Raw genomic sequence first — 21,426 nt, forward strand, 5'->3', positions numbered from 1 at the left:
GAACAGAACCTCTGAGTTTTATTTACCCCAACCAGTTTTAGGTGGTTACTTGGCCAGTTTCCTTATATAGATAGAGATGGTGGGTTAAAAGAGGAGTGAGACAGATAGATCTTTTCCCCTTTAACATAACATATGTGTGCTGCAGTTAGACTTACGATGTTTACATCTAGTATGTTCTCTCCAGAAATGCTTGAATTTGACTAGATAGTGGCTAACTTAAAACACTTTTTTTTTGAGGTCTGAAAAAATTGATTTTACTTTTTTCCCCCCATATTGTAGGTCTTACCCAGAATCATGTAAAATATAAACGTTATAGAAATTCATTATGTAGAAAATAAAATTCCTGAAACTTTCTCCCAGAGGATCACTTTCAGCAGTTTGGTATACATTACCACAGTTTTTTATATACACAGTAACTTTTTGTTTATTTTAACAAGAAAGGACATAATGGTAGTTTTCCCTAGCAAGTGGTCGATCACGTCTTGGTCATGTCTGGATGTTGGTGCTTCTAGATCTGACGCACTCTGTTTAATGGGATGTTGCCTCTTCTGGTGTGTGCTGGCGCCATGGTTTACCTGTATTGATGGGCCTTGAGTGGCTTCTGATTTCTTTGCTATTACAAACATCTGCACTAAATGTCCTTACACATAACTTTCTGTCCTTTATTAAGAGTGTTTCTGTAGGATAAATTCCTAGATGTCTGGAAATCCTGGGTCAGAGGGAATGTGAGACTGTAGTTTGTTGCTGTTCAGGCGGTAAGTCGTGTCTGACTCTTTGCAGCCCCATGGACTGCAGCATGCCAGGCTTCTCTGTCCTCCACTGACTCACAGTTTGCTCAGGTTCATGTCCATTGAATTAGTGGTGCTGTCTAACCGTCTTATCCTCTGCCACCTCCTTCTCCTTTTGCCTTCAGTCTTTGCCAGCATCACGGTCTTTTCCAGTGAGTCAGCTCTTGGCATCAAGTGGCCAAAGTATTGAAGCTTCACCATCACTATCATTCATCAGTTAATGAATATTCAGGGTTGATTTCTTTTAGGAGTGATTGATTTGTCTCCTTGAAGTCCAAGGGACTCTCAAGAGTCTTCTCCAACACCACAGTTCAGAAGCATCGATTCTTTGGCGCGCAGCCTTTATGGTCCAGCTCTCACATCTGTACATGACTACGGGAAAAATCAGCTTTAACTATATGGACCTTTTGTTAGCAAAGTGATGTTTCTGCATTTTAATACTGTAATAGGTACTGCTAAATTGGTTTTGAGAGAATGTGTACTGTTTTATTAGCCTACCAAAATGAATGAGAGTGCCTATTTTTCTACACCCTTGGTAACACTATAGATAATTTTTGTCTATCAGATAAAAAAATGATATTTTTTAAAAGAGATTGCTTTTTCATGATAGCTACTTAGATTGATGATATTTTCATATCTTGGTGTTATTTATATTTTCTTTTTAAAATAAGCTTCCTGCTGTATATACTTTATCTGTGTTTCTTTTCTCTTTTAATCTTAGTGATGTAAACCTTTTATGTGTTTTTAGACATTGGTCTGATCTGTCTGGGTTTCATGTCTTGGTGAGAACAGTTTACTTTTTTCCCAGATTGTAAACATTCTGCTTTTTTCTTTAAATACTGCTGTGACTGGTATTTGAATGTTTAGTTGTGACTTTCTGTGTATTTTGGAGGATTAGTGTGAGGTTTAGAGTCTTAACTTTTTCTCCCCTATTTATGTGCATTACTATTTTCCCAGGGTCATCAGTTCTTTCCCCCGATTGTTAAATTCCCTTCTGTTTCTCTGATTTAATTCATTTAGCTTTATACCCAGTCATGGTGTTCTTATTATTGCAGCTTTTGATTGATTTGTTGGAGTAGGTTAAAGTCCCCTGCTGATTATTCTTATTTCTTAAGAGTTTCATTGATCTTCTCACCATTTACTCTATCAGATGAATTTTTATTTCATTCCACTTTTTTTGGCGGGGGTGGGGGGGGGGTAGCACACCATGTGGCATAAGGGATCTTAGTTCCCCACTAGGGATTGAATCTGCACCCTGCATTGGGAATGTGATGGAGTCTTAACCACTGGCCCACCAAAGAATTCCTTGTACAGGTCTTTATGTGAGCATAAATGTTAATTTCTTTAGGATAATTAATCCAGGAGTGGGATTGCTGGGTCATATGGTAAAAAACTGGTTTTTTTAGACAGTTGATTTTATTATAGGTTTATTATAGTATATATTATATTACAGGTTTATTATAATATTCCTCATAGATCAAAAGAAACCTAAAAACTGTAGTTATTGTATTTTTATCACTTGGTACTGTTGTCCGGTCAGCCCATTGAAAATGAAAGTTTTTCCATCAGCATTCTCTTGCCCTTTTATGGAAAGGTGATGTGTCTTTCCTATTGAGGTACTAAGACCTCTAAAGAAAACCCGGAGTGCTCCAGGAGGTGATTTTGGTAATTCATAGACTTAATTCATTCAGTCAGTAGATGATAAAGAGTTATTATATGGTATGTTAAGAGACATCAAACCAGTCAATCCTAAAGGAAATCAATCTTGAATATTCTTTGGAAAGACTGATGCTGAAGCTCCAATACTTTGGCCACCTGATGCAAAGAGCTGACTTATTAGAAAAGACCCCGATGCTGGGAAAAGATTGAAGACAGGAGGAGAAGGGGATTACAGAGAATGAGATGGTTGGATGGCATCGCCAACTCAATGGACATGAGTTTGAGCAAGTCTGGGAGATGGTGGAGGACAAGGGAGCCTGGCGTGCTGCAGTTCATGGGGTCTTTAGTTCCCTGACCAGGGGTTGAACTAGTACCCCCCTGCAGTGAAAGTGTGGATTCCTAACCACTGGACTACCAGGGAATTCCTTGGAGTTCTAATTAATCAGAGATTGGAAGCCTTGAAAAGGGCCTTGATTTATATGATTTTTTATTGTGCCATACGGCTTGTAGGATCTTAGTTCTGTGACCAGGGATTGAACCTGGGCCCTGGCAGTGAAAGTGCTGAGACCTAACTACTGGACCACCAATGAATTCTCAAGAGCCTTGATTTTTTAAAGTTTTTGTGTTTGTTTTCTATCTGTTTCTGTTTTGCTTTCTGGGAGATGTCTGCATCTTCCAGTCTTTCTCTGAAATGGGTATGAGTTCCTGTGGGTGTCCTCCTCCTCCCCCCAGCTCGCTCTTGTTCTCTGGTTATTTGTCTTTATAGTGTCCAGTTCTGGTATCAGTACTGTTTCTTCTGTTAAATCCCTGAGGATGGTATAAAGCATTATTATTTTTGTTGCTCTTGTTCCCTACATTGTTTCTCTTTTTGCTGGGATTCTTTCTGGGTGTCTTTCTTAAGAGACTTCATTTGGAATCTGGTAAGTCTTGGTTGTCTGTCTGTCTTAGGTGGAACCTTAAGAAGCTGATCCGAAGCTGGGTTCCCAAGCATAGAATATGTTTGACCACTTTCATTCGGGAGTTGTCCAGTGCTGTTGTTGGAGGACCCAGGTGTCTCTGCCATCTCTTCTCTGGGACCCTTCTGTTCTCTCGATTAAGGACCCTCTGCTCCGCTTGGGAGGCTCAGTGGTCTGGCCCCTCCTCAGTGGCAGTCTGACACCCGATCCCCCTTTTCCTCTCCAGGCCTCACTCTTGCCCTCTCCTGGCTGTGACTCAGTCCAGAGCCTCTTTTCTGGAATCGGTTGGGCTGAGGAGCAGCAGCATTCTTTATGCAGACTTTTGACTTTGAAATTAGCCCAGCAGCTCCTGTCACCTGGAACCTCCATTCCAAGCTGTGGTGGGAATCACATTGTTTCTGGTTATAGTGTTCCTCCACCCTCTCTCCTTCAGAAAGTTACTGAAATATATTTCCCACTGTTGTCTTCTCAAGTTGTTACTGCACTTATGTGATTGTATGCTTTTACTGTCAGCCTGTGTCCTCTCTCCTACACTAGAGGAGGAACCAGAGAGGAGCGAGAGGAAAAAAGATTGCAGTCTTGAACCTCATTTGTCCTCGGCCTATTTTTCAACATACTTTTGGCCCTGATTTTGTATGCTGATTTTTTTCCCTTCAGAATTTTATCCTTAACAATTTTCCCCAATGTGCATAATCATAAATTGTAGGTTTCAGTCGTTATATGCAGTTTCATTGATTTGAATAGTAGTTTTCAAATTTTTTAATCTCACAATTCCATTAAACTTTTTAAATTGAGGACTCAAAACAAGTTTTTGTTTATATGAGTTACATTTGTTGCTGTTTACTGTTTTAGAAGTTAACATAAGAAACTTTAAATATATATTAATTTATTAAAAATAATAGACCTTTTACTTGTTCATATAAACAACATATTTTTATGTAAAATGACTTATTTTCCAAAACAAATTACAAAGAAGAATGACATTATAGTCATTCTTATAGTTTTATATTATAGTCATTCTTTTAGTTTTCATTTTTTGCAGTTCACTTTAATATCTCATTTAATAGAAGGTAGCTGTATTTTTTCACTCCAGTACTCTTGCCTGGAAAATCCCATGGACGGAGGAGCCTGGTAGGCTGCAGTCCATGGGGTCGCTAGGAGTCGGACACGACTGAACTACTTCACTTTCACTTTTTACTTTCATGCATTGGGGAAGGAAATGGCAAACCATTCCAGTATTCTTGCCTGGAGAATCCCAGGGACGGGGGCTACCGTCTATGCGGTTGCACAGAGTCGGACACGACTGAAGTGACTTAGCAGCAGCAGCAGCTATATTTTTATGTCTCTTCTGCATTCAGACAATTTTGGTATGTGGTTCTGGTTGAAGTGCATGAAGAAAATCTGGCCACACTCAGATAAGCAGCAAACAAAGAAAGGAGGACTTCATTATCTGTCTCAGGTGGTTCCAGGTATTACCCTTTGCTGCTCTGTTAAAACTCAGTAAGTAGTTGTTACTGGGATGGGGGCAGTGATTAATAGAATGTTTCTTCAAAACAGCTGTTGACACACAAAAAGAATATTTTGAACAGTTTGCTTTTATTGGAAATAATAGTAGCAGATTTGGAGATAAGCGAGCAGAATGGTAAAAGATAGCATTAGTAGTCTAATATAACTAAAAAGCATAAAGATGATAGTGGTTTATTATGGAATATTTAATGTGCAGAGAAAGAAAAAAACTTCACATAAACCTAGTTCCTACAAATTAAAAAGCACTTAATTACATAATTGTGACACTTTTTTATTGTGATAAAATATACATGACATAAAACTTAGCATTTTAGCCATTTTTAAGTATGCAGCTCAGTGGCATTAAGTACATTTATATTGTTTGCAACCATCACCACTGTCCATCTTCAGCATAGACCCACTAGTCAATCTCATTATTTGCAAATTCCATATTTGCAAATGTACATACTCTCCAAAATTTGTTTGCAATCCCTAAATCAATACCAGCAGTGCTTTTGCAGTCTTTTTTGGCCATGCATAGAGCAGTGAAAAGTTTGAATTGCTTTATGTGTGTTTCCTCTGCTGAGGTCCAACAGGTAACACTTGGCCTTCTTTCAGCTTTCATACTATAAACAAATGCCTGTTTTGTGGTTATTTAGTCCATATTTTCCACATTTTTTGTGCATTTTGATGGTGATTTTGCTATTTAAAATGACCCCCACCTGTAGGGCTGAGGTAACTAGCCAATGTTTCTAAGGGCAGAGGCTGTGAGTGCCTTATAGAGAAAATATATTTGTTAGATAAGCTTCATTCAGGCATGAGTTAGCTAGTGCTATTCAGTGTTAATAAATCAATAACATACAGTAAATGAGATGTCCTTAAGCAGAAACATAAAACAAGGTTATGTATGGGTCAGTTGATGAAAATGTTATGACCAGGGGCTCACAGGAACCTCTTTTCTCCTAGAAACAGTGGTTCAGTATCCACTAATTCAGTGTTTACAGTGAATTTATAGAATGGAATTACCATGAATAATGTGAATCAGCTGTCTTTTTTTTGAAATAAGAGGAGGCTTAATTGTTACCGATGTTTTCTTGTGACAGCAGATCCATGGAAAGGAATATTAGGAAAAATTGAAGGCAGGAGGAGAAGGGGACAACAGGATGAGATGGTTGGATGGCATCACCGACTCCATGGACATGAGTTTGAGTAAACTCCAGGAGTTGGTGATGGACAGGGAGGCCTGGTGTGCTGCAGTTCCATGGGGTCGCAAAGAGTCGGATGTGACTGAACTGAACTCAAGTGTCTTAGTCTTGAAAACATTTTCAAGAGTGGAGGAATCAGAAGCACACTGAGAGCTCTTTACATGAGGTGTGTGGACTTGGCTGGCTTAGCTTCATGGTGGCTGGGATGAAAGTTGGCCTTTCATTGGGACCTTCATTTACACAGCATTGCTTTGTTTTCTCTCGTCAATGAAGTTTTTCCTGGGTTGTATCTTTCCTTGAGCACACTCTAGGCTTGTGTGTGCCCTGCTGTGTGTGCCTCTTGATTTCTGTCTCCCAGAAATTGCTTCAGGTCTCTTGTTTGCTGCTGCTACTTCTCCCATTCTCTTTGCTTTTTTTTTTTTTTTTAATCGTTTTGTTTTTATTGTTTAATTGGACTGTCAGATGGGAGAAGAGAGAATGCACATGATTAGTGCGCCATCTTTAACTGAAAGTACTCACTATGGGTACGAAAGAGTCTTTTAATCAAACGGGGGTCTCCTGCTTGCAGGTGGATTCTTTACCAACTGAGCTATCAGGGAAGCCCTTTAGTTATTTTTATTCAAGTTAATTATATATTATACAGTTTAAAGAATCAGTGCTTGTTTTTTTTTTTTAATGTTCCTTGGCCCTGCCCCAATTCCCTAATCTCCTCTAAGATGGCCACTTTCAGCCTTTTAAACTGATCTTTAGGTTTTATTCTTAATTATTTTTCAATTTTAGGCATCATTAACTATTGACTTTTCAACTGTAGTTTTTTAGTCATCACTGACTTTAAAAAAATTAACTCCATATTGAAATATAGTAAAAAAAAAAAATTAAAAAAAAAAAAATATAGTGCACACATCCAGAAAAAAATTAAGTGTTTGTAAAACCATGACCCAGAGCAAAAATACACCATGATCAGAACCCCAGAAGTCTCCCTTCCACCTCCTTCTAATCATTTCACTTTCTTCCCCCTGAGATAACCACTATAATGACTTCTAAAACCCCACAGATTATTCTGTTGTTTTCCTCTTAAAACTATGGGTCGTACAGTGTTTATTAATTTGTGTGCGTCTTTTACCCTGCCTTGTGCTCGTGACATTCACTCATTGTGTTGTGTGCTGTTAGGGTTTACTTTGGAGTTGATAGGCTTGTTCTCCATTGCTGTGGACTGAATTGAGTCCCCCAGAATTCAGATGTAAAAGCTTGTTTGGAGATAGAGCCTTTGTGGAAATAATTAGATTAAATTAGGTCATAAGGGTAGGCACCTGATCTGATAGGATTAGTGTGCTTATAAGAGACACCAGAGAGCTTGCTTGCTTTTTCCGCCTTGTAAGGACACAGTGAGAAGGTGAGCACATGCTCGCCAAGAGGATCTGCCTGTGCTGGCACCCCGATCTCTGACATCCAGCTTCCCAAACTGTGAGAAAATAAATTTCTGCTCTTTAAGCCACCCTGTCTGTGGTATTTTTGCTGTGACAGCCTGAGCTGACTAATATGCCATTCTTCTGGATTGCTGTGTTCTTTTAAAGGACTTGGGAGTCTTTTTTCCCCTGCTCTTCTAGTAGTTGTAATGCTTTAACGCCCGTCGGGAGCAGGGTATAAGGCTCTTTTGGTCAGTAGTTAATTGACAGGAACTGGAAGATAAGGATTATTCTCCAGTGGGTGTTTGCCACAGGTTTGTTGGACTCTCTTGATTTGAGGAATGTTGAGGGAAGCCTTTCTTACATGTGAGCTCTCTTTTTTTCCTATTTTGTAATTTTCCACTTTGCTTCAGGCATCAGGGGAACACATGGAATTTCCCGGAACTTTAAACAAGTGGCAGGGACACTTCTGTTTCCTTGCCTAGTGAACCCCCGTGGCTTTTGTTGTGCAGGCGTGCGCTCACCTGCAAGCACACCCGTACACACACACCCTCTACAACCTCGGGAATGACTGAGTGGTCTGTTGGGTCCGCATCTTTCTCAGGTGCCTAGTGATGCCCCACAGTTGCCTCGAGGTCGGAGCTCTTCTCCTGGCTCCAGCTCTGGGCCTAAGTTATTTTGGTAGTTGAGTCATCCCAGCAGGGAACTGGAAGGAAGAAGGGATTAGGAGCTTCCCCTTCAGCTTTCATTGCCACACATACATACATCGTGTTAAATGAGGACACTTGCTTTTGATAGAGCCTCTCTTCCACAGTGAGATTTAGCTGAATGCAATGTATTTTGAACTGTTTTTGCTTTAGATACTATTTGAACAGCTGCTGCTGCTAAGTCGCTTCAGTCGTGTCCAACTCTGTGTGACACTATGGACAGCAGCCCACCAGGCTCCTCTGTCCAGGGGAGTCTCCAGGCAAGAATACTGGAGTGGTTTGCCATTTCCTTCTCCCATTTGAACAACAGTACTTGAAAATGTATACTAACAGAATCAGAATGGAATCTCTAGAAGGTAGATACTGAGCAGAGGCAGAAGAAATGAGAAACAAGGGGCCTCTGAGGAGAATAGAAATTGAACTGGAAAGACAGCATTTATGGTGGATTTGGACCTGAGAAGAAGGAAGAAAGCAGGATTGCGGCCAGAACAGTGTTATTGAAGGGGTTTCTTTGGGAATGGGCAGATCCAAGTATACCACATAAAATTACTTATGAAAGTAAAGTTTGTGGGGTTTTTTGGCCACGCCACATGGCATGTGGGATGTTATTTCCCCTACCAGGAATCGAACCCATGCCCCTGCAGTGGAAGTGCAGAGTCTTAGCCACTGGACTGTTGAGGAAGTGCCTTGACTTTAAAATAATGTAATTTTAAAACCACACTGATGTTTGCTAAAATATCAGAAACCCTGTTCTTCACTGTTCTGTCTCCATCTGTGATGTGTCTGTGGTTACTGATGCGAGTGTTCAAGGCCCCGGGTCACCACAGTAAGCATTGACTGCTTCCTGTGTACAGGTTGTGTGCTGGGGCTATAATAGGATGTTCTTTCCCCAGCTGAGGTACACTCAAGGTGGTCATCGTTTGCATACGTCAGAAGCCAGTATTTCCTTTTGCTTTATTTAGTTTCCATCAAGTAGCTTCCATCAAGACTTAAATTTTCCAAATACAAAATTAGAATTTTGGCTTTGCTTTTCCAGTCGTGTGCACTCATTAACTCTCCCCTCCTCCACCAATTCTGATTTTTTTTCCTCCCAGGCAGGGGTAAAGGGGTGATGGGTTTCTTCCACTCCAGGGTCAGACTCACTGGATGCCTTTCTTTAGCTCATTAGGAGGCAAACAGATTCCTAGCAAGTAATCAAATATATGGGCAAATGAAGGCTTTAAACCAAGTTAAGCAGTTTTTTTAAAAAGCATTAATTTGAGTAGTACAGGGTTTTTTGAAGTAGGAATGTGGACCCCTGTAGGTGTTCTGAGATCCTTTTAATGGGGGTCTGCAAAATCAAAACTGTTTTGGTAATACCGTTAAGACATTATTTGCTTCTTTCATTCTTTTCCACAAGTGTAAAGTAGAATTTTCCAGAAGCGGTGTGACATGTGATATAATAACCGATTGACTACAGGAGGACATGTGAGAATTTTGGTAAAATGTTATTTATATTAACATGCAGTAGACTTTTTCAGTTTTTTATTGTGATAACGTGCACATAGTATAAAATGTATTAACTATTTTAAAATGTGTATTTCAGTCGTATTAAATACATCCATAATGTTGTGCAGCCATCACCACCATTCATCTCCTGAACTCTTTATCTTGTGAAACTGAAGCTATATCCATTTAATTCGCCATTCCCTCTTCTCCCCAGCCCCTGGCAACCAATGTTCTGCTTTCTATCTCTATGCTTTTGAATATTCTAGGAACCTCATATGAGTGAAAGTATACAGTATTTGTCTTTTTGCTGTTGATGTTGTTTAGTTGCTAAGTTGTGTCCGACTCTTTGCTACCCCATGGACTGTAGCCCACCAGGCTCCTCTGTCCATGGAATTTCCCAAGCAAGAATACTGGAGTGGATTGCCAATTCTTTCTCCAGGGGATCTTCCTGATCCAGGGATCGAACACACATCTCCTGCGGCTCCTGCATTGCAGGATTCTTTACTGCTGAGCCAGCGAGGAAGCCCAAATATTGATAGATACAACCTGTATTTGGTTCAGCATAATCTTTAAGAATATAAAAGGGATCAAAAAGTGCAAGAACTGCTGACAAAGAATCTTTCATTCTTTGTTCTGAGGGACACGTGGTAGGAACACAGCCTTGTTGGTTTGGGGTGAGATCATTTGTTGTTCTGGACCTCAGGTGTAAAGCTAGGTTAATTATGTATGTTCCCTGGTTCATGGTACAGACTCTATTCGCCTGTGTCCCCTTCTGTCCCCTGTCGTCACCCCACCCCCCCTTCTTGCTGTCTGTAGTCCCTAGTTTTGGATATCCATTGTTGCTCAGTCACTAAGTCATGTCTAACTCTTTGCGATCCCATGGACTTGAGCTTGCCAGGCTTCCATGTCCTTCACTGTCACCCGGATTTAGCTCAACTCATGTCTATAGAGTCCGCGATGCCATCTAACCATTTCATCCTCTGCCACCCACTTCTCATCCTGCCCTCCTCAGTCTTTGCCAATATGAGGTTCTTTTGGAATGAGTCAGTTCTTTGCATCAGGTGGGCAAAGTATTGGAGCTTCAGCATCCGTTGTTCCAATGAATATTCAGGGTTGATTTCCTGTAGGATTGACTGGTTTGATCTCTTTGCTGTTCAAGAAACTCTCAAGAGTCTTCTCCAGCACCATAGTTCGAGAGCACCAGGTCTTTGGCGCTGAGCCCTCTTTATGGTCCAGTTCTCACGTCCCTCCATGACTGCTGGAAAACCACAGTTTTGACGATATGGACTTTTGTTGGTAAAGTGATGTCTCTACTTTTTAAAATGCTGTCCAGGTTTGTCATTGCTTTTTTTCCAGGGAGCAAGCGTCTTTTAGTTTCATGACTGCAGTCACCATCCACAATGATTTTAGAGCCCAGGAAAAGAAAATCTGTCACTGTTTCTACTTTTCCCATCTGTTGGTAATGAAGTGATGCCATGATCTTAGCTTTTCGAATATTGAGTTTTAAGCCAGATTTTTCACTCTCCTCTTTCATCTTCATCAGGAGGCTCCTCTTCACTTTCTGCCATTAGAATGGTATCATTTGCATTTCTGAGGTTGTTGATACTTCTGGCAGTCTTGATTCCAGCTTGTGATTGAGCCATCCCAGCATTTTGCATGGTGTACTCTGCATATAAGTTAAATAAGCAGGGTGACAGTATATAGGTTGGACATAATCCTTTCCCAAATTTGAACCAGTTTATTGTTCCATGTTCCATTCTGTTGCCTCTTGACTTGCATACAGGTTCCTCAGGAGGCAGGTGACATGGTCTGGTTTTCCCATCTCTTTAAGAATTTTCCAGTTTGTTGGGATCCACAGTAAAAGGCTTTGGTGTAGTCAGTAAAGCAGAAGTAGATGTTTTTCTGGAACTCTCTTGCTTTTTCTGTGAGCCAACGGATGTTGGCAATTTAATCTCTGGTTCCTCTGCCTTTTCTAAATCCACCTTGAACATCTGAAAGTTCTTGGTTCACATACTGTTGAAGCCTCACTTGGACAATTTTGAGCATTACTTTGCTAGCATGTGAGATGAGTGCAGCTGTGTGGCAGTTTGAACATTCTTTGCATTGCCTTTCTTTTGGATTGGAATGAAAACTGACCTTTTCTAGTCCCATGGCCACTGCTGAGTTTTCCAAATGTGCTGGCATATTGAGTGCAGCACTTTAATGGTATCATGTTTTAGGGTTTGAAATAGCTCAGCTGGAATTTGATTTGGATCCCAAATGAGATAAAAATGATGAATAATATTTTCATTATATAATCTCTCCCCTTGTGGCGTGGTTTCTGGGAGTTTTTTTCCCCCTTGTCTGTTTAAATGTAAAATGTTGTACCCATATTTGTATGAAGCCCCTCTTGTCAATTATAAAATATTTATAAAATGTTAAATAATTGTAACTAGTTGAGTTTTAAGTTTTTAAGGTTTGTTTAAGTGCTTGTTTTTCAACAGTGTCTCCTGTCTGGGTGTTCACAAAACTGTTACCAGTTAATCTGTGATTACCAAATTCTTGGGCTTCCCTGATAGCTCAGTTGGTAAAGAATCTGCCTGCAATGCAGGAGACCCTGGTTGGATTCTTGGGTCAGGAAGATCCGCTAGAGAAGGGATAGGCTACCCACTCCAGTGTTCTTGGACTTCCCTTGTAGGTCAGCTGGTAGAGAATTTGCCTGCAATGCAGGAGACCTGGGCTCGATCCCTGGTTTGGGAAGATCACCTGGAGAAGGGAAAGGCTACCCACTCCAGTATTCTGGCCTGGAGAATTCCATGGACTGTATAGTCCATGTGGTCTCACAGAGTTGGACATGAATGAGTGACTTTCACACCAAATTATTAAAATCTATAAATATTAATTTATTTTTTTCTAGGTTGCAATAAAAATAATTGACAAAACTCAGTTGAATCCAACAAGTCTACAAAAGGTAAGATTGGTCCAACAGACGGTATTTTTTTTAAAAATGATTTTCAGTGCTAATTGCCATCTAATTTGTCCATTAATTACCTGTACTGTAATTTTTATTGTGTTTAGTACACAGTAAAGCTTCCTCTTCCTCAGATGAATACTACTTAAATGTAATATTGTTTAAATGCAGTATTGTTCGATTTTTTTCCTTCCTTTCCAGTTGAAGATAATGATTTTTAAAATGTACTTAATAGCACAAACTGAAGGCTGTACTTTCAAATTGGATATTCTAAATATTGAATAGAATTATAAAAAGACAGAAAAACATATTTTCATGTAATTAGTCTTATGCAGAGTTATACATCTTTTACAGCTAATACTGTGATCTTTTTTCAAGTCAGCAGTTTAGCTTTATTAAACTATCACTATATGTCTACTTAAGGAGTGATGATTAATTCATATGGAAGGAAAAAAGTAAAACTGAACTGATAGTTGAAAACATGTTTGTAATACACTGCTGCCATTTGTATTATCTGGTGTGCTCAGAGCTTCTCAACGTGCTGCATGTTAAAATCACCTGGGCCTCTTTTCAAGGTCCTCATGGCCCTTGGGAAGATGTCCTTGCTCAGGCAGGGCCTGGTCACAGGTATTTCACTGGTGCATCAGTGAGTGATTAGCACTCTTCATGAAAACATCCCTCTAGTCCTTTTTAGTTTTGCAAAGCCTTTATGCATTCTTCATTAGATTTCTAGACTTGGCCTGTGGTAGCTGGAAGGTACGGAGACCTAGAAATAAGAACAGGAAGTCCTCTGCCACTTAACTGAATGTCTCACTTGACCTTGAGCTAGTCACTTAACTTTCTGACATTGGGTTTCTCATCTTTAAAAACAGAGACAATTTCACTAAGTGAAGTAAGTCAGACAAAGACAAGTACCATATGATCTCACTTATATGTGGAATCTAAAAAACAAAACAAACAAAACAGAAACAGACTTACAGAGAGCAAAACTGTTGGTTGCCAGAGGAGAATTGAGTGAAATAGGTAAGGAAGACTTAAGTGGTAAAAACTTCTAGTTACGAAGTAAACAAGTCACGGGGATATAACGTATAGCTTAAGGAATGAAGTCAATAATGTGGTGATAATTTTACATGGTGACAGGTGGTTATTGGACTTACAATGGTAATCATTTCATAATGTATTTGATTGTCAGGTCACTATGTTGTATACCTGAAGCAAGCATAATATTGTATGTCAACTAAACTTCAGTTGAAAATAATAAAAAATAATCAAATGGAGATTTAATCTTTTCATGATGGATTATATCCATGAAATAACACATATAAAAGAGTTTTGTATACTGCAAAGCAATGTGTAAGGTATTTTAAGCGTAATGCCTTATGTACATTTCTAATGTAGTTCCAATGGTTATTTTCCATTTACATCATGATTTTGAAATCCTGTCCTTGAGGGGTGGGGTAGAGGTTGAGGTGGGAAGTGAGGTAGATTTTATCTTGCACTGAAAATGTTATTTAAACAAGTGGTTCTGCAGGACATAGTGGCCTTTAAGGATTTTCAGGGTGGCCCTGGAAGGATCCAGAAATTCTAGTCCTTTGTTCTGAAGATGAAATTATATCCCTTTCCTTAAACTTTCATTTCTTCATGCACCTAGGGACTTGGTGCTAATTATTAGGTAAGGGGTTATAAAAACTTGGTGTTCAGAACTAAAATTAGTGTGTAAAGAAGTTTGCTGAGGATTCTAATGATGTTACAAATCTTCCATTGTTCAAGTGTACTTGTAAATAGCTGGAATTCTAGCATTTTTCTAGGAAGAATTTTATCATAGTATTGAGTTGATTGCAATTTTTGTTTCATGCTTGATTGCTTTTTTCATTATTTTTGGTCATAGTTTTTAATTGCCACTATTCTTTTTTATTATTACAAATTACAGTTTGTCTTATCACTGTCAATTCAGTACATGATAGGTTGTCTGGCTAGCTTGATAGTGAGATTATTCAGATTTGTTCAGCATTAATTTTGGCACATAAACAATAGGTATGACTTTTAAGATTTGTTTGGTATGGTACAAGTATGAACCAGCCACAGAAGATTTATACTAAAGGAAGATCCATCCAAGTTAAATAATCTGAAAAGTGTAATGTTTTCAGTTTTAGGGCATTGTTTTAAACTGTAAATCATGTGTTCATATTCTTTTCTTATAAATTAAAAGCATTCTATAAATATTTCCTTCAGAATTCTTTTTCGCTGAGTTCCTTTTCCATGGAAAAGTGGCAGCAGGGTGGTATATGTACCTGGCATCTTACGCCCCTGGAATAGTGCTTCTTGCTTCTGGTTTTCTTCCTCAGCGTCACTTAAGTTGTTACCACACCTGCGTCAGCAACAGAGCTCTTATATTGTGATCTTAAACTCTGGAACTTCGTGTACAGCTTTAGGAGCTAACATTTACATTAAGGAGCATTCTGTCAACAGTATGTAATCTTTTTGTACTGCCACTGCCAAAAGTATGTGGACTGGTTCATTCAGGCAGTGTTTGAACATCAGTGTTAAGATAGTTTAAAAGTGTTCGCAGTATCCTGGCTTACACATAGATCATGTCTGATAAATGCAGATAAGCAAACCTGAGGTGATTGCCTATTTGTAAACTGACATTATTTTCACTGACAAGTTCCTCATTTTTCCTTTTAATTTTTCTAGCCACTGAGTGAATAAATGTTAGATTCTAATCAGATATATCTTTCTCCATGGTTTTTTTTGGTACTACTTAATTTCTGAGTAACTATCCCTGAGACATTTTTCTGTTTATAAATGTCTTTTAGGTCAGCCTTTAAAGAAATGTGTAATGAAAAAAAAGAAAAGAAAAGAAATGTGTAACGTTGTGTACCTATAATGCTGTTGAAAACAACAGGAGTTTTAAAAATGTTAGTCTTCTTCCTGGTTTTATAAAGTCATTTTTAGCTTTGATTTGGTTACATGCAAATGGTCTTGCAGCCTTGTTTTGTTTTGTGTGTCATAAAGAAGCAAGTTATGGCTTTATTAAGACATGCCAGTACACTAAGTGTGACCCACCTGAAGTTATTTTCTTTTCTAATCTTGGAGTAGTACTAACATAAAGAGAAGGGAGTATAGAGTCATGGGTGGGAAAATGGTGAAGCCAGGCTACATGGATTCAAGTTTAGGCTTCAACCTAGCCTAACTTTGTGACACGTCACCTCCCTGGATCTTCATTTCCCTGCTTTTAAAATGGAAATAATAACATTATTTCTAGGGCTGTGGTGAGAATTAAATAACTTAACATTTAAAAGCCCTTAGAAGAGCTGAGTGTAGTTCCTGGCATATGCTAAGGACTGAGTGTTATTGTGTATCCTGCTGAATATTGATTTTGAGGTAGAGTAGAAGATTTTCTTTGGTTTTTTGTTTTTGGAGTGTAGTTGATTTACAGTGTTATTTTAGTGGCAGTGTACAGCAAAGTGAATCAGTTATACATATATATGTATCTATTTTTTCTCTCTTTTTTTAATTCTTTTCCCAGAGATATTTCTGTTTGTTTCTTTAATTTTACCCTTACAGGAAGTAAGTAAAGCTTAAGAATTGAATTGTGGGTTCTGACTTGGGTCTCATAGGACCTATTTGCTGTAGACTACTTCTGATAATGTCTTAAATGTGCGTGTTTAGTATAAAGTACTGTAGTAGTTTGCTCAAGGTGTTATAATAAAATACTGTAGACTGGGTGGCTCTATTTCACAAATTGTGTTTATTTCACACAGTTCTAGAGGCTGGGAAGTCCAAAATCAGGGTTGCTGGCATGGTCGGGTTCTGGTGAGAGCTTTCTTTTTGGATTGCAGAGAGCTGCCATCTCACTGTGTCTTCACAGCAAAGTGGGGGGAAGGTGTGTGAGCACGTGTGCATGCTCTCTGATGTCTCTGCTTAAAAGGGCACTAATCCCATCATAAGGAAACACCCTCATGACCTCATCTAAACCGACTTAATTCCTGGATGCCCCATCTCCACATATCACATTGTGGAACAGTTTCATGAGGTAAGCTCTGTTATTCAGGAGAGAGAGGCCAGGAGGTAAAGTAACCTGCCGAGTCCCCTAACTGATAGATGTGCGAGCAGTCATTTCATGATGGGTGTAGTCAGTGTGGAGTTGAACGTTAGTGGACTCTAAGTGAAAGCATGTTTAGCTCAGTTTAGATAACAGAGCACTTGGTGTAGGCAGTGTCCTCGGGTCCCTCATTGGACAGGATTTCATTGTCGTTAGATGCTAGAGTTCCTGTGTCCCCACATACAGAGGCTTTTTCACACTAACTAGCCTGATGGATATCTTTTCCTCTTCATACTCTGTTAGGTGAGTATTACTAACATCTTGACTTTCCATTGAGGAGACAAACTGAAAAGTTAATATAGTAAGCTCTCCAGTTCGTAGGTGATGGAGCAAAGATGTAAATCTTAGTCCAACTCCAGAGCATGGACTCATTGCATTTCCTTACGCTACCCTTCTGTGATTAAATTTCCCTCGTTGTGGTGGGAACTAACCTGAGATTTCTCTCTGTAGTGGTGGTGAAGAAGTTAGTTAATAATTTCAATTTTGAAGAAATATTTCAAGTACGTGAGAAAAGAAAGCCTTGTTCCCCACCTCCCCTTTCGAACTTTGCATAACTCATGTCTTAATGCAAATTTGTTTAATCACTCTTTCATTTAACACGCACTTCTAGTAAATACCTGCTGTGTGCCAGGCACTGTTCTAAGTACTGAGGATAAACACTGAAACCAAATGAAGTTCTGGCTTTCATGGAATTGACGTCATACTAGGGGAGTAGCAGTGAGCAGATACGTGGTGTGATGTCATGTCAGTCCCATAGAGAAAAACAGAACAAGATACAGGAACTGTGTTTTCCAGTTTTTTGTATTCTTGATGCTCTGGCTGATCTGGGAGAGAGTACTCCCAGAATTTGCCAGCTCCTGGAAGTAGAAAACTGCTCCCCTCTGAGGATTGTTCAGGTGCAGACCAAGCAGTGCAGAGCCCATGCTCTGACCATGTCCTTTGCTTGTTCTTAAACTCCAGGAGGCAGCTATTTCTCTGCGCTGCAGGTACTGGGCACCTAACAACTATACTTACACCTGAGATCTGCTGATATTATCCAAAGGAACCAGTCCTCAGCCTGCTCGCCCTGCCTGGACTTGCCTTTCCTGTGGAAACCAGGATAAAAACTTGCCCATGCTTTCCCCTTGCTCTTTCTGCCTCCTGACCCATCCTGGTGCTCCCTCACAAGGCCCTGTGTGCCCCTTTTTTGGGAACTCTAAGTAACCATCCTTTTAGTGGTAGTCTTCTCCTAACCTCTTGACTCACCATACCTGAATAATAACTTATGTTTTAAAATACAGGGTGAGAAGATAGTGTTGTGAGGAATGTGTAGGGGTGTCCTCTTAGTAATTCATTTAAGAAACTTTATTGTTCTTCTGAACCAAGCCTTGTGATGATAAGTCAGACAAGTGCTGTGAACTCTGGGTGAACCCATATGGTTTGCAGTAAAATTTTACCTAGGCCTTGAGGATCTAAATGTTTTTCAGTAAGTCATGAAGCATGCAAAGACATTTTCAGTCCTCCTTGCAGTGCTGACATGGAGGTCCTCATTGCGCATTCTTGGAGAATTGCACAGACAATGTGAGGAGCAGCAGCAGCAGCGGGCTGCAGAGGCCTGCAAGTTTGCAGGGCCATGTAAGGCCCTGAGCCAGAGCCCGTATTAGGCTGAACTGGGAGCCTCAAACGCCCCGGCTCTTTAAGGAACAGTCATCTGTGTATAATAAATTTTTCAGTGGTTCCCTAACCTTCCCCTGGGTTCTTCTGACTGAGATTGTGTTGTTTTAGAAATAGTCTTGGGACTTACCTGGTGGTCCAGTGGTTAAGGATCCACCTTGCAATACAGGGGATGCGGGTTCGATCCCTGGTCAGAGAACTAAGACCCCACATGCTGCGGAGCAACTAAACCTACATCCCACAACTACTGAGCTTAGAGTGCCACAACTAGAAAGCCCACGCGCCACAACAAAAGATCCTGCATGCCACAGCTAAGACTCGATATGGCCAAATGAAATTTTTTTAAAAACAACAGTCTTCTTGATCGCCTTACATCAATATAAGCAGTCCACCATCTGTTTCTTAAACTGGTACCGTTTAGTTAAAAACAGGTACTGTGTAAATTAATGAAATAATTGACTTTTTTTTCCTAGTGTATGTTTGTGACAGCTGGTTAGCTAGCATTAGAGTTTCCGTGGTGGCTCACTGGTGGAGAATCTGCCCGCAGTGCAGGAGACCTGGGTTGGGAAGATCCCCTGGAGCAGAGCATGGCATCCCGTTGCAGTATTCTTGCCTGAAGAATCCCATAGATAGAGGACCCTGGCAGGCTGCAGTCCGTAGGATTGCAAAGAGTCAGACATGACTGAAGCAAGTGAGTTAGCACTTAGCCAGCTTTAAACACACAGAGAGATGGAGGCATTCTTCTTCCTGTGCCTCTCTGTTCCAGTGTTGATGACTTCAGTTATTGACCGAATTTTTTTCTTTTCTAGTTAAACATCTGTCATCTAGAAACATGTATGTTCTCTGTTCCTTCATGTGGAGCTGTGGTGAATATGGCAATCCAAAAAGAAAAAAGCCCAAACCCTACTAATGCAATATAATCACCTATTTTGAGTCTTATTGGTCCCATCTGCAGAATAAACACTGAGCTTCTTGGGCCAACTACAGGACTTGCCCTCAACACAGGGCTAGTTTATTCCATATCTGTATTTGATTTTTTTTTCTTATCTGAATTTATCTGATTTTTGCTGAAAGCCATTTAATTGGTTTCCTTCTATAATTCCAGTCTGCCAGGGGTAGTTTGGAAAAATGAGTGTTTTGTATTACCTGTCACTTCTAATCTGGTGCTCTGCACTTTGGACAAGGATGTCTTTGTCCAATTAAAGATCTGACAGGGCAGAGACAGAGCCCTCAATGGAGAATCCATGTTATAGTTGATCTTGCTAACCCAGGAAAACATTTTTTTCAGTAAGATTCAAGCACCATTCTTAAATCCAGACTGTTAGAAAAGGAAATCCCTCTGTTTAAAAAGTATTAATCAAAATTACAGAAGAAAAAGAAGAATGAACCTTAAATTCAAATATGCGCAAATTATGAGAATTCCCTGGTGTTCCTTTGGTTAGAACCCTGCCCTTCCACTGCAGGGGGCATGGGTTCAGTCCCTGGTCAGGGAACTGAGATCCTGAGTAACAGCACGGTTCAGTTCAGTCACTCAGTTGTGTCTGACTCTTTGTGACCTCATGGACTGCAGCACGCCAGGCTTCCCTGTCTATCGCCAACTCCTGGAGCTTGCTCAAACTCATAATCCATCAAGTCGGTGATGGCATCCAACCATCTCATCCTCTGTCCCCTTCTCCTGCCTTCAATCTTCCCCAGCATCAGGGTCTTTTCCAGTGAGTCAGTTCTTCGCATCAGGTGGCCGAAGTATTGAAGCTTCAGCTTCAGCATCAGCCCTTCCAATGAATAATAGGACTGACTGGTTTGATCTCCTAAGTCCAAGGGACTCTCAAGAATCTTCAACACCACAGTTCAAAAGCAGCAGTTCCTCAGTGTTCAGCTTTCTTTATGACAGCACAGTGCAACCAAAAAAAAGAAAGTATGTGTAAGATACATACCAGTTTACTGAATGATTATTGACCTATTGACTATGGATTCCTTTTATCAGGGTCTTTCTGGGAAATTCTGCTTACACCCACTCAAGTCTGTTGTCTTAAGTCGATGTTTGTTTTTTTTTTTTTGAAGCCACTGTAATGCTTAGAGGTCTGTAAGTGACCTTTTCTTGGCATCCCAGGAAATCTTAGTTGTGGGACAAACCAAAGAACTGTATATTTGGAAGCAGAGAGAACCTGTTCATGCTTTTCATATGATCTACAATGTAATTTACTTTTACTGTTAACCACACTAGGTTATTTGGAGTACCTTTGCTTCAGTCTCCTTAGGCCAATCTTTTTTAACCCTTGCTGTGCATTAGAATCATCTCTCGTGGAAGTCTCTGGCTCAGCGGGTAAAGAATCTGCCTGCCATGCAGGAGACACAGGAGATGTGGTTTCGACCCCTGTGTCGGAAAGATCCCCTGGAGGAGGGCATGGCGACCCACTTGAGTGTTCTTGCCTGGAAAATCCCATGGATAGAGTAGCCTGGCGGGCTACAGTCTATCGGGTCACAACGAGTCTGACATGACTGGGTGACTAAACACACAGTGGAGTTTAAAAAAAAAAAAGTCCATGTTTTCTTCAGAATACTCCACCCCCTGGAGGTGCCGACTGGTTGGGTCTAGGGTGAGGCAGAGGGATCCGGGTGCTCATCTCAGATGAGAATGGATCCCGGACTTCTTTTGCTTCCCTGCAGGGTTCTTAATTTCTCTCCTCTTTCTGAGGGTGCCCTTTGTTAACGGTGACCCCTTCCTCTTGTGGGCTGGTGCCACTACCACTGCTGACTATCTCCTCCCTCTCAGACTCTTCCTAACCAAATTTCTGGATTTCTTTACTTTTCCTTGCCCATCTGGTGAAGCACAGGTCATTTTTGGAATCTTTTTCATCAAGCAGCTCTGTTCATCTTTTTCCTTTGTTAATAGCTTCCTCTTTCCATATTGACTTGTAAGAGGCTAAGTAGCTCAGGCCACTAACAAAAAGAGTTGTTAGAGTCCTGGGTTTTTTTAAATTCATTTTTAAAAATTGGAGTATA

The 21,426-nt window shown here is 40.1% G+C and overlaps 1 protein-coding gene across 7 annotated transcripts in view; it reads left to right on the forward strand.

Moving 5' to 3' along the window:
* The window catches only part of MARK3 (microtubule affinity regulating kinase 3), a 103,393-nt gene that overhangs the window by 24,442 nt on the left and 57,525 nt on the right, over positions 1–21,426 (forward strand). For all 7 annotated transcript variants that reach the window (XM_061159501.1, XM_061159498.1, XM_061159495.1 and 4 more), the window contains exon 3: positions 12,612–12,665. In XM_061159501.1, the coding sequence (XP_061015484.1) occupies positions 12,612–12,665 (54 nt within the window). The remainder of the gene's footprint in view (positions 1–12,611; positions 12,666–21,426) is intronic.

The sequence above is a fragment of the Dama dama genome, chromosome 13 (genome assembly GCF_033118175.1).
Source record: "Dama dama isolate Ldn47 chromosome 13, ASM3311817v1, whole genome shotgun sequence".
Lineage (NCBI taxonomy): Eukaryota > Metazoa > Chordata > Mammalia > Artiodactyla > Cervidae > Dama > Dama dama.